At 39.0% G+C, this 12,913-nt stretch overlaps 2 protein-coding genes across 2 annotated transcripts; one reads left to right on the top strand and one right to left on the bottom strand.

Moving 5' to 3' along the window:
- Nucleotides 1–484: 484 nt before the first annotated feature.
- Nucleotides 485–2,766, top strand: LOC133332444 (oligopeptidase A). The gene is made up of 2 exons (XM_061540845.1): nucleotides 485–581; nucleotides 672–2,766. Exons 1-2 carry the CDS (start codon nucleotides 493–495, stop codon nucleotides 2,764–2,766), a joined length of 2,184 nt encoding a protein of 727 aa, XP_061396829.1. The 5' UTR covers nucleotides 485–492.
- Nucleotides 2,767–9,900: 7,134 nt separating this feature from the next.
- LOC133332451 (oxysterol-binding protein 1-like) lies at nucleotides 9,901–10,700 on the bottom strand (the record flags this gene model as incomplete). Its single annotated transcript, XM_061540852.1, has 1 exon — nucleotides 9,901–10,700. A coding segment is annotated over one exon (750 nt), but the record flags the coding sequence as incomplete, so codon positions are not given.
- Between the last annotated feature and the right edge of the window lie 2,213 nt (nucleotides 10,701–12,913).

Below are 12,913 nucleotides of genomic sequence, written 5' to 3'. Positions count from 1 at the left end.
TTTCCCTTTTACTAGATTTACTATTAAAAAAGTACTGGAACAGACCAAAATTGTATTGCTATTTTCTACGTTAACCAACACTTATGAACAGCTGACAATATCCGTCACTTCCACTGAACATGTTGTGAACACAATGAGGACTGCTGATAAAAAACTTAAATCAGTGAAACGCTTTTTTTACCATTATTTGTATTAATTAATACGAAAGACAATTTAAAAATTAATTAAATAATCAATATATTTTAGTCAACAAATTTTTGTCAAATTGATTAAACACAATAAGAACTCCCGACGCTTTAGGCACTGACACATGATGTGTGTGCATTGTTTGAAATGACAAACGTCAACATACCACTTGGATTGTGTGTTTGTTTGTGTGTTTTGAATTTCTTTACCAGCTGACTGGCATTTTGGTTGTGTAAATCAACATCTTTCTCGACTGCATTTAAATTGAAAAAAATTGTTAATTTCTTAAATAAAAAAAGCAAAAATATGTTAACTGCTGTTCGACAATTGGCAAAAAATCCAGCGGCACTTAGATACTTACACACCACCAAACCAAAAAATGGCTACATTGTTTTGTAAGTAAATGAGCCCCCATTGTCGCCACCGGCATGAGGTCGTTTGAGGTAACCAACAAATTACAAAAACCCTTACCCTTTATCTTACAGAGTACCCGAAATTGGTGAGGAAGGCCAAGCTGGCGATGTTATTGTTAAGCCAGATGGTTTGCCAGCTTTCAATGACATAACAATTGAAAATTGTTTAGGAGCCATTGGAAGTCAGGCTGGTGCAGTCGAGAAGCTGGTCAAGCGTGTCGAAAGTGAGATACAAGAGCTGCCGGAAAATGAGAAAATTGATGTTGGTCGGGTATTTAAGGAATTCGATGAAGTCACTGGACCCCTGGATACAACATGGGGTATTGCCAAGGCATTGTATTTGGGCAACAGTACTCTAATACCCACCAAGTCGTATATGAACATACATGAACGTGCTAGAAATGCTAGAGCTTCCAGATTCTGTAATAAGACACTATTTGAAGCCCTTCAAGAACAAGAATCCGAAGATTTACAAAATCCACAAGAAAAACGTCTTTTACAAAAATATCTACTCGAGGGAAAACTAAATGGTTTGAATTTGAACAATGACAGCCGCAATGGACTTAAGGAGATTTTAATGCGTTTGGGAAAGGAAAGAGCCACATTTAAGAACAAAGTAAATGTTTCAGTGCATAGCTTTGCCCATGTTGTCAATGATTATCAGTTGGTAAGAGATTTCCCGTCAACCCTCTTGGAGGCCACCGCTATTGACCCAAATGCCCCCATTACCCAAGGACCATGGAAATTTACATTACAACCACAAATTGTCGAAGGCTTCCTGAAATACTGTCCAGATCGTATGCAACGTTGGAATATATGGCAAGCTAACACCCGTAAAGCCTCCAACTACATTGAACAAAGTTTAGAGAATAGTACACACTTGGAAAAAATCCGTGCTCTACGTCGCCGCCAAGCCAAGGCATTAGGATATCCAAATTTTGCCACAATGTCCATGCAAACCAAAATGGTCAAAGAAATTCCAGAGCTAAAGCAAGTCTTCTCCAAACTTTTACAGTTTGCCGGGCCAGCCCAATCTGTGGAAATTGAAAACTTACAACAATTTGCCAGCAAGAGTGGCTTTGAGCATAAGTTGGAGTTGTGTGACATCACCTATTGGCAGCGTAAATATCTGCTATCGGAACACAAGTTAGATGAAGAGGCACTACGCGTCTATTTCCCATTGCCTCGGGTATTCTCGGGCCTGTTTGCTCTAAGCGAGAAATTGTTTAACATTAAAATTGTAGAACGTAAAGACGCCCAGGTGTGGCAACCAGCTGTAAAATATTTTGATGTCTTTGATTGCGATGCTGCCAACAGCAATCACCCCATTGGAGGTTTCTATGTCGACTGTTATTCCAAAGAGAATAAATTCGGCAAAAACAATGGCTGGATGGTTAGTGTGCGTAATCGCAATGATGCTGCTCGTTTGTCACCATTGTGTGCTTTGATTTTCAATTTCAATGCACCAGTCGATGATAAACCATATCTATTGAATATAGATGATTTGAAGATGGTATTCAAGACGTTTGGTTCGGCCATGCAACATCTCCTGACACGAGCTTCATTTACCGACTTGGCTGGCTTGTCAGGTGTTGAATGGGATGCCTCACAGGTGGCCAGTCATGTTATGTGCAACTTTTTGGATAATCCCACCATTTTGAAAACTGTATCCGGACACATTGAGACCGACGAAGCTTTGCCCGATGATTTGGCTAAAAATGTTCGCCTGCTAAAGACACACCTGGCTGGTTATAATTTATGCCAAGAACTGTATCTCTCCGATTTAGATATCGAACTTCATCAATCAGAACAATTTTGGGCCGAAATTGTGAGAAAACTTTGGCCCGTTTACAGATGTTTGCCGTTGGACAAAAAAGATTCTCATCCCTGTTCGTGGACGGAGATCTTTTCCGGTGATTGGGGTGCAGCATATTTCAGCCATTTGTATTCGAAAATGATTGCTGCCGATATTTCCGATGCATTTTTGGAGAACTCTACAGATATTAGTGCTGTGGGCAAACGTTTTAAGGACACTTTCTTGGCATCGGGTAGCACAATGCCCACCGCTGAGGTATTCCGTCATTTCCGTGGTCGTGATCCTTCGGTTGAAGCTCTTCTTAAATCATTAGACATTTCAACAGTGTCACAAACATCTGGAGATTTGTAAACGAAAGGAAAAAAACACACACACACAACCTTATTGTCAATTTTTTGTTTGTTTATTACATTTGCGCTAGTTTTACTTTTGTTGTTGTAGTATATGAGAGTATATTTATAAAATATTGTCATGAAATTGTATGATGTTAAGCAGGACCATGGAATGGAATAAAATCAATGAAATCTTAAAAACACAAATTGTTTGTGCTCGGCTAATAATGAATGAATTAATGCCATGCTAACGAGGAGGAATCGTGGAATAGTGAATGGTGCAATTTAATAAATGATGTGCATCGTAAGGGGGGCATTGAAGTCAAAACTAGTATGGACGCGATTGACAGCTTTCAGATGGTAATACTGTAAAATGCGACAGAGTAGTTCTTAACTTTACTAAGCGGTATTTTTTTTTGTTATGGTTACCAAACCAGAGGGGAACCCAATCGCATATTACTAGAAGACTGCAAAATATATCGTAATTTGTAATTTCCTATTATTCACATTTTCTATTATTGTTTTCTTTGATAAGCCATTTTACAATGCAAAAATTGATAAAGAATAAATTCAAGTTATCTATTTCCTGCTTTTATTTAGCAAACAGGTTACCATATATTTTAGGTCAATAAATCATTGTCGTCATTTACAGACAAATATAGAAAAAAAATCATTTTTCCAATGAAAGTATTGGTATAAAATTTACAGTGCAACTGGGTATATGTTTTATAAAAAAAATATTGTCTTATCACCAACGAACAACAGGGTTGAAACGTCTAATGGTACAAACAAACCTATTTAATGCGATAGGATTTTTCCATATTTATATAACTATTAAGAAGATCTTACCAATCTTATCATAGAAATCACGGCATGGGTATATATGTATACCTATAAGTTGAACTCTTACTTCCCCGATCTTCGTTGTGAGATGATCTTGATCTTTGAGGCCCTGTATCCCGATTCCGACAAGACCGGGTGTATAACATCCGCCGAAAAATCTCTGCTAGGGATTATATTTAAAGAAATCGAAATTAGAGGACATTTATTCACCACCGAATGCGCCTTCATATCAACGAAACTTAGCACACATTATTCTAGCCTCAATTTGATACCCTATGCACAATTTCGTGTAAATCAAATGAAATATAGTGTCTTGGTGCATCGTTTATATAAAATCGGAAGCAAATATGTATATATGGCAGAAACGATTTTCATGAAACATAGCAGACGTCATTATAAATTCAATTCCGAATGATAATCCGAATTTCGTCTTAATCGGACAATCATTGTGAAAAAATAAATAAAATCGGATATATATATATATATATATATATGGGAGGTATATCTACATCTGAAGCACACTTCAATTTACACTCAATTTAATACGATATGCAAAATTTCGTCTCCATCGGACAGACAATGGAAGTTTGGTGTGTATGTACATAAAATCGGAAAATTTAGATGGGAGCTCTATCTAATTTGGTACCGATTTCCACAAAACTTAATAAATGCCATTCTATAGGTTAGCCGGAGAGATTGTGCCACTTCTATTGGTTTTAGCCATAAGTTTATAGGTAATAGACTTGTAGGCTCGGACGGACAATTGAATAGATGGTGTGTGTCGTGAGGGCTTAGCTGGCAGGAGGGGCACCTGTTTAGGGTTCCGGGGACAATGCGCTCCCGATAAGAGTTGAGAACATTGCTGTATCCGGACCTTAGTTGTGCCAGAATTGAACGGGTTTGGCTAGGAAGAAGCCTCTTACTCTCCGAAATTGCAGGAGGATGTTGTTGTAGGACTTTATTGCATCTGTAGCCATTTGATGCACGGATTTCATCGCGTTCGCTATCGACAATCTGTTGACGTCCGATGGAAAGACGTCTTGGATGCCATCACGATAGTGGATCTGCCATCACTGTGTGATGGTTAGGATGACACGGCAATTAGCATGCCAGCAGGAACTGTCTAGTCAACAACACATTATGTTGCTTGACTGACAGCATCATGGTCTCCTCATTGAGGTGATCGACGCTCGTCATCTGGACACAGCCGGTTGCAATTCGGAGTGCATTATTTTGAGTTGTTTGCAAGGATCTCCATTGTGTGTCACTAAGGAAAGAAGTCCAGACCTTATAAGTCGTTACCAGCGTTTCTTTATCCTTGTCCCAGGAGGTGCCAGCCAAAGCTTTCAGAACTTTATTCCTAGCTTTCACCTTCTGGTTGATGTAATTGGAATGTGAGGAGAAATGAAGGAGGTTATCAAAGACCACCCCAAGGATTTTCGGATTAAGGCGGTGGGGATGCGCCTACCTTCAACTGAAATGTCAAGTTCTAGATTGACTTCTCGCGTCTAGGAAGTGAAAAGTGGCACAGTAGACTTTGCAGTGAATAATTTTAGATTGCGCTCCTGTTTTGTTGTATGAATTGTTGTCATTTTAATGGTAACTTAATAATGCCTCTCTCATAGTCCTGCTCTCTAGTTGCAAAAAACTCTAGTAGTCGATTTTCACAATCCTCCCAAGATACCAATTTTTTATCATTAAAGAAATTTTGCAATGCAAGAAAAAGTGCCACTTTCGGACTGTATAGCGGATGCATTAAAACTTCCCAACCAAGCTCCCAAATTTTCTAGCGAGTCACTGTAGATCTGTGTGGCCTAGCGTTGTCCAAGTGCAATACGACACCTCTCCCTCCAATTGTGGCCGTTTCTGATCAATTGTAAATGGTTTAAACAGTTTTTTAGCTCCTGGGAGATGTTACGACTGCTAACATGCCGCTCAACTTCGTTCATTTCTCCGATTGTATGGACATTTCCGACGACTAAATTTTCTCTTTGTTTACTTCCATTTTAACACTTCACAGATTTGCTCTGCGGGGCAGCAAATCTACTACATCGAGTAGAGTAGTGGGCTTCGCCGATTCCGCTACTCTACTCGATTCAGTGGTCCCCTTGGAGATTTTAGATCGAGCAGTTAGATTCGGGAGGGAGATCCTCTCCATGTGGAGCTCACGATGGAGAGCGTGCGCGTAAATTCTTTCGAACTTCCTTATGAATCTCAATTTGCCCTTATTGATATGAACCTCGCTCTCCGAAAGCAAATTCGCGTCTCGCCCCCCGAATTTGCGAAGATACGATACGGCACGTTTGTAGTGCTTCGCATCGGATACTTCTCGGGCATTTCCAACCTTTAAGCCGCTGTCCGTTGCTGGGGGTCTCGATAGATTCCCCATCGTCGGACATCGCCTCCGTCGCAGTTTGCCTTCGATGTTTATTGTCGGCAAGTGCCGACACAGAACCCGTTTGAGTTTGACTTGAAGTCGGTCGGTAAACAAGGTCTACGCTTCCTTCGTTGAGGCTACAACAATCCCCCTGTATAAACTTGGCGGGAATCACCGTGGTGTCCAGTTCATCATCGGTCAGGGTAAGATTTAGTAGCAGTTCCTCCGGAAGCGTATTCCCAGTTTGCTCTTCCGATACAAGCCTGTCTAGTTGGTCGAAGATTTTTCTACTCCGTTCCGTTTGCTCGTTTACCAATTGAATTGTCACTGCTCGTCGCCGTTATTAGGGTTTGAAATTGAGCGCTTGTAGCAGGTATAACTGCAGGTGCCAAGGCATCCACACCTAAAGCAGCCGGATCACAATCGCTTGATCTCGACGACACCTGGCTGTGGTCTCACCAACGATTGCCGCCGGTACTGGGTTTTTAACTACATGCACCGTAACTTTATTCCTTTTGTTGTTCTTCTTTATCATCTTAGTTTATTAATTTAAGGGCACTACCCCGATGATCCATTTTGGTCCCGGGGGTCCGAAGATCCCCAAGGTTTCCACGAAGTGCAGAGAAAAGTTGACCTAGGTCAGTTTCACCCTGCACATCATGAAGACCCCCCTTTCCATTCGCCACCCGGAAAGAGGCGCCTAGTAGGAGATTGGCAACTCCCGTAAATCTAAACCGATTTTCACCAATTTCAATCGGGTTTGTCATTGGGCTGAATTTTATCTTATTCCAACTATGCTAATGTGGCTTCCAGGAGATTTGTAAATGCAATCAATAGTGTGGCCTACAATACAAATTAGACAAATATGGCTCCTGAATAAAGGTCAGAGAATTATTTCAGCCCTCATTGGGCTCCAAATTAAATACCGAGTAGTACAAATTTGCTTTTTTATTGACATAGATCCTATTTATATCCGTTTTAAGGGTTATCATTTGAATTCTAATATTATGTTAGGTTATGTTTGGGGATGTGCAGTCACTTATGTGACTGCAGCACTCTGAGACTGTTAGGTCCGTTGTGATTATCCACGAGAAGAAAAGAGATAAGGAGAGATCTATAGGGGAGAGACAATTGAGAAGCTTACAGAAAGATATAAGAAGGTAAGTTTGAAATTATATCGATGGCTATAGAGATCAGACAGAAGATGTATTACGTGCCAAGGTTGCACTTTCCCAACCACTTTAGGTTTCTAATTATGCTGTAGATAAAATCAGGTTCAGTTGTTGAGAAGAAGCTAAGACTCGGTGGAAAATGAGCACTCACTAGTCTGTGCCGCCTGTAAGCCAGGGCTGGACAGTGACACAGAAGATTGTCTCCGTCTCCTCCTCGTCAGTAATCAATTGCATCATGATCCCATTTTCTAGTAAAGACCCTGATGTCATGATTCCTGTCATTACTCTTATTTCAGCTTTGCTTAGGTTCAACAGTAAGCGTGTCCTTCTGGTAGGGAGAGTCGGCCAAATGGATCTTGACACATTGCACCTAGGTTCGTTGTGCCAAAGTTCATAGGCTCTTTCGTCGAAGAACGCATCAAAGTTCCGGTAAAGATGACATATGGGTGGTTTGATTGAGTCATTAATTGCTATATCTGTGGATTGAGATCCCTGTCTGCTCTTTCACGGTGTCCTGGTACCCAACATAGCGGATAGCTGTAAGTTCATCCAAAGCTGCTCTACACTTGAGGACGGCCTCAGATTTGACATAACAAGATTTGATGGCTTTAGAGCCGATTGACTATCCACGAAGATAGTCACCGGTTTAAGACCTCTGCATCCAAGCTTTTTATCAATTCCTCTGCCTTGTAGATTAACACAAGTCCTAGCCTTTCACAGTAGACGCCCGCTCCTCTACCTTCTTCCATCTTGGATCCGTCTGTATAGAAGTCCAGACCGTCCAGGGGAGGGTTACTTCGGTTCCAGTCGTCTCTACTAAGAATGACGCTTAGTTTTACGCGTTGGTCCAATGTTATACATGGCTCGTTCAAAATACGACCATGCCAAAAGGCACAACTTCGCCAGAGGTTTTGTTCATGCAGCCTTGGGCGCTACGTGCGGCCTGACACTTAATACTGAGGCCTAGAGGCTTTAAGTTCAGCATAGAGTTCAGAGCTTGTGGCGTACTCCTAATGGCTTCTGTAACTAAAATCGAGGCGGCTCTTTGTACCTTATCTAATTTACTGGAAGTCGACATGTGGCACAGGCGAGTTCCACCACACAAGAGAGCCATAGGATAAGATGGGCCTTAACACGGTTTTATACAACCAGTGTATAACAAAAACGCCGAGCTTACCCTTCTTAGTGAATATTACCAGTACCGTCTTTGTTGGATTTACACCAAGGCCGTTCGCCCTGGCCCAACATGACAGCGTCAGTAAGGCTCTTGGCATAAGCTCCGAGATTGTTGGCGGAAATTTTCCGGAAATCAACATCACCACGTCGTAAGCATAAGCTATAACTTTGATACCTTTCCCGTGAGAACACCCCTCCCTGAGGTGTACCTCTATTTACCGTTTTCCTGATTTTTGTATCCCACACGCTTGAATTTGTAATTCTGTTGTTTAACATTTTATTTATCCAATACGTAAGGGTTTCTAACAGTACCACCTTCATATATATCCAGATTGTGACTCAGATAAGGTGTGGTCTAAAAAAATTGCAAGTTAAAAAAACATTAACACATGCATACTTATATTCAACATATGGCCAGATAATTTTGGAATTTTATTAAAATTATTTTCTATTAAACTTTCATTGCAGACAAGGTAGTATATGTATATAATGTATTTTTTGACAATAATATTTACTATATTAGCTCAGATGTATTAGCAGCAGTATAACACATAATAAAATCCCTCCCCTATATCTCTCCTCACTCATTATTGTACAAAGTGATTCATAAAAAATGTTTTGTTGCGATATTTTGTTCGCTGTATTAAATCAACAATTGAAACCATTTGCCTATAGATTTTGTGAAATGAAATTGTTTTTGGAAAAAGTGAATTTATTCTGTTGCGAACAAATGTATGTCATCTTCAGTATGAGACATGAGGAGGAGTTGTTTGTAAAGTCATGTTTTATTTTGAATGCAATCGTGTTTTGTTTATTATTATTATCATCATCATCGTCCTCATTGATTAACTAATTAATATTGGTGTTTAACACATACCTAATATATGGCTGATTTATTGTTGCAGTTGTTGACTGTTGATATACTTAAAAACTGTTGATTTTTCTTTTGTTTTTTTCGGTTTTATTTAACATATATTTTTATTTTTTTTTTTCGATTACTTTTTAATATTTTTTGTTTTTATTACATTTATAATTACTGCTTTCTGCTAAAGGCGTGTAGCAATACAAAATAGCAGGGAAGGAAGGAAAAGGAATTCGTTTTATGTTTGTTGTTGTTTTTTTTTTTATTATAAAGTGTTGTCATAGTTGTTATTTTATGTTTTGTTGTTGTTGTTTTTTTTTCTTTCTTTGAGGTGCTTTTCACATACATCCATTGTTGTTGTTTTAAATATTAATAAAGTTATATATGCATGTATGTATATTGTTGTATGTAATATGTATATTGCAAACGAGAATAAAAAATAATAGATAACAATGTGTTTTGGTTTCTTCTTCATGTTGTTGTTGGTTTTCCTGTGATGCATACATTTTGTTTTGTTGTTGTTTTGTAGGGGTTTTTTATAGTACTTTGGAAAAAATGTCTATGCTTTTCTTTGTGTTTGCGTTATTTTTCATTAAGGCCTAATTTAACTACATAATTTTTTGTTTTTAATTTTTCTTTAATGATTTCTATAACTTTTCAGAAATGGGTTTGTGTGTTTTTCATGTTTTTTTAAAAATTATTTTATGATTTTTAGTTTTTATAGTTTTTTTTGTGGTAACAATTTATTTTTATTAATGTTTTGTTTTATTTTTTTAAAAAATATCCTGACATCTGGACCAATCCTGCCGCTTCTTGTGTTCCCAATATTTGCCGGTATGCAAATGGACAATGTTATCAGTGCCTTCTTCACGTTCCTGAGTGAACCAGGCTGGCTGGTATGGCGGGAAGGGTTCACCTTTAGCTGCTGCAGCTTCGGCCTCAGCTTCACGTTGCTTCCTCTTGGCTCGTTGCTTCTCCTCCAGACGCAATTTCTCACGATTACTATCATCCCATAAACCATCTTCCATTAGGCGTTGATCGGGTCTCAGACGTGAGTCTGTGGGCGCCACACCTTCTTCCATTTCGTTAAGTTGGGCCGCCAATGTTGTAAAATTATAGTATTTCTCACTGTCCGGTGGCGGCATATTCCTCTGCCATGCCGTCTTATATGCACCCGTCTGATACACGGGACTATCTGGCGGCCCGGATGTTGAGAGGGCTGGGGCAATTTCAATTCTACTATCCCAAGCACCGCGAATCACCCATTTAACTTCATTGTTACGATTCATGACCACACCTTTGACCCGCCGTTGGGTGTCACGTGAGAAATACGAATATGGTATGTACTTTAGCATACACTTAAGACCGGATGCAGCATTTAGGCCGGTAATTTCCATTTCACCATGTTGATCGACCCATAGCTTGCCAACTATAATATTATTGACAGTAGTAGTGACCTTACGCCAGGTATATTTATGATCGGTTTTGGGAAAATGACAGTAGGCACTGCCCAACGGTATGATCTAGAAATGGAAGAGATTGAGAATAAGATTAGATTAAAAAAAAATAATAATAAAAAATGGTATTATTAAATGCCAATGGGAATTATGGACGAAAACATTAACTGTTAATAAAAAGGGAATAATCCACTTACAGACCAATTGGTCTATATAAAGAACTTTGGTCTCATACAGACCAATTGGTCTTTGTGGTTGGTCTTTATAAAGACAGACCAATTGGTCTCCTGTGGTATACAGAGTCTCAATTGGTCTTTATAAAGACCTGTGGTCTCTATACAGACCAATTGGTCTTTATAAAGACCTGTGGTCTCTATACAGACCAATTGGTCTTTATAAAGACCTGTGGTCTCTATACAGACCAATTGGTCTTTATAAAGACCTGTGGTCTCTATACAGACCAATTGGTCTTTATAAAGACCTGTGGTCTCTATACAGACCAATTGGTCTTTATAAAGACCTGTGGTCTCTATACAGACCAATTGGTCTTTATAAAGACCTGTGGTCTCTATACAGACCAATTGGTCTTTATAAAGACCTGTGGTCTCTATACAGACCAATTGGTCTTTATAAAGACCTGTGGTCTCCATACAGACCAATTGGTCTTTATAAAGACCTGTGGTCTCCATACAGACCAATTGGTCTTTATAAAGACCTGTGGTCTCTATACAGACCAATTGGTCTTTATAAAGACCTGTGGTCTCTATACAGACCAATTGGTCTTTATAAAGACCTGTGGTCTCTTGGTCTTTATAAAGACCTATACAGACCAATTGGTCTTTATAAAGACCTGTGGTCTCTATACAGACCAATTGGTCTTTATAAAGACCTGTGGTCTCTATACAGACCAATTGGTCTTTATAAAGACCTGTGGTCTCTATACAGACCAATTGGTCTTTATAAAGACCTGTGGTCTCTATACAGACCAATTGGTCTTTATAAAGACCTGTGGTCTCTATACAGACCAATTGGTCTTTATAAAGACCTGTGGTCTCTATACAGACCAATTGGTCTTTATAAAGACCTGTGGTCTCTATACAGACCAATTGGTCTTTATAAAGACCTGTGGTCTCTATACAGACCAATTGGTCTTTATAAAGACCTGTGGTCTCTATACAGACCAATTGGTCTTTATAAAGACCTGTGGTCTCTATACAGACCAATTGGTCTTTATAAAGACCTGTGGTCTCTATACAGACCAATTGGTCTTTATAAAGACCTGTGGTCTCTATACAGACCAATTGGTCTTTATAAAGACCTGTGGTCTCTATACAGACCAATTGGTCTTTATAAAGACCTGTGGTCTCTATACAGACCAATTGGTCTTTATAAAGACCTGTGGTCTCTATACAGACCAATTGGTCTTTATAAAGACCTGTGGTCTCTATACAGACCAATTGGTCTTTATAAAGACCTGTGGTCTCTATACAAACCAATTGGTCTTTATAAAGACCTGTGGTCTCTATACAGACCAATTGGTCTTTATAAAGACCTGTGGTCTCTATACAGACCAATTGGTCTTTATAAAGACCTGTGGTCTCTATACAGACCAATTGGTCTTTATAAAGACCTGTGGTCTCTATACAGACCAATTGGTCTTTATAAAGACCTGTGGTCTCTATACAGACCAATTGGTCTTTATAAAGACCTGTGGTCTCTATACAGACCAATTGGTCTTTATAAAGACCTGTGGTCTCTATACAGACCAACTGGTCTTTTTAAAGACCTGTGGTCTCTATACAGACCAATTGGTCTTTATAAATACCTGTGGTCTCTATACAGACCAATTGGTCTTTATAAAGACCTGTAGTCTTTATACAGACCAATTGGTCTTTATAAAGACCTGTAGTCTTTATACAGACCAGTTGGTCTTTATAAAGACCTGTGGTCTCTATACAGACCTGTGGTCTCTATACCAAAAAATTCCAAAAATTAAATTCCCTCCTTGCCGAACTACATAAATAAACAATCGTTATAAATGTGTGTGTCTGCAAAGTAAATTAACGCATAACACATCATGGTCGTGACATCCCAAGTAACAATTGTTTGCCAAATCGAGATCCCCTTCTCTCCTCTAGCGATTCATTTAGTTATTTAAATTAATAGTTATTCGTTTGGACGCGGCAATCAAAGTTCTTCCCTTACAATTTAATAATTATTTTGACCTGAACCTAACAATCACAACAACATCAACAACAATTTTTTAACATACATACACT

This window comes from Musca vetustissima, unplaced genomic scaffold, assembly GCF_032173495.1.
Source record: "Musca vetustissima isolate MV318-11 ecotype Yass unplaced genomic scaffold, APGP_CSIRO_Mvet_v1 utg50500, whole genome shotgun sequence".
Classification (NCBI taxonomy): domain Eukaryota; kingdom Metazoa; phylum Arthropoda; class Insecta; order Diptera; family Muscidae; genus Musca; species Musca vetustissima.
Note: the sequence above shows the minus strand (reverse complement) of the source record. Positions and strands in the feature narration are given on the sequence as shown.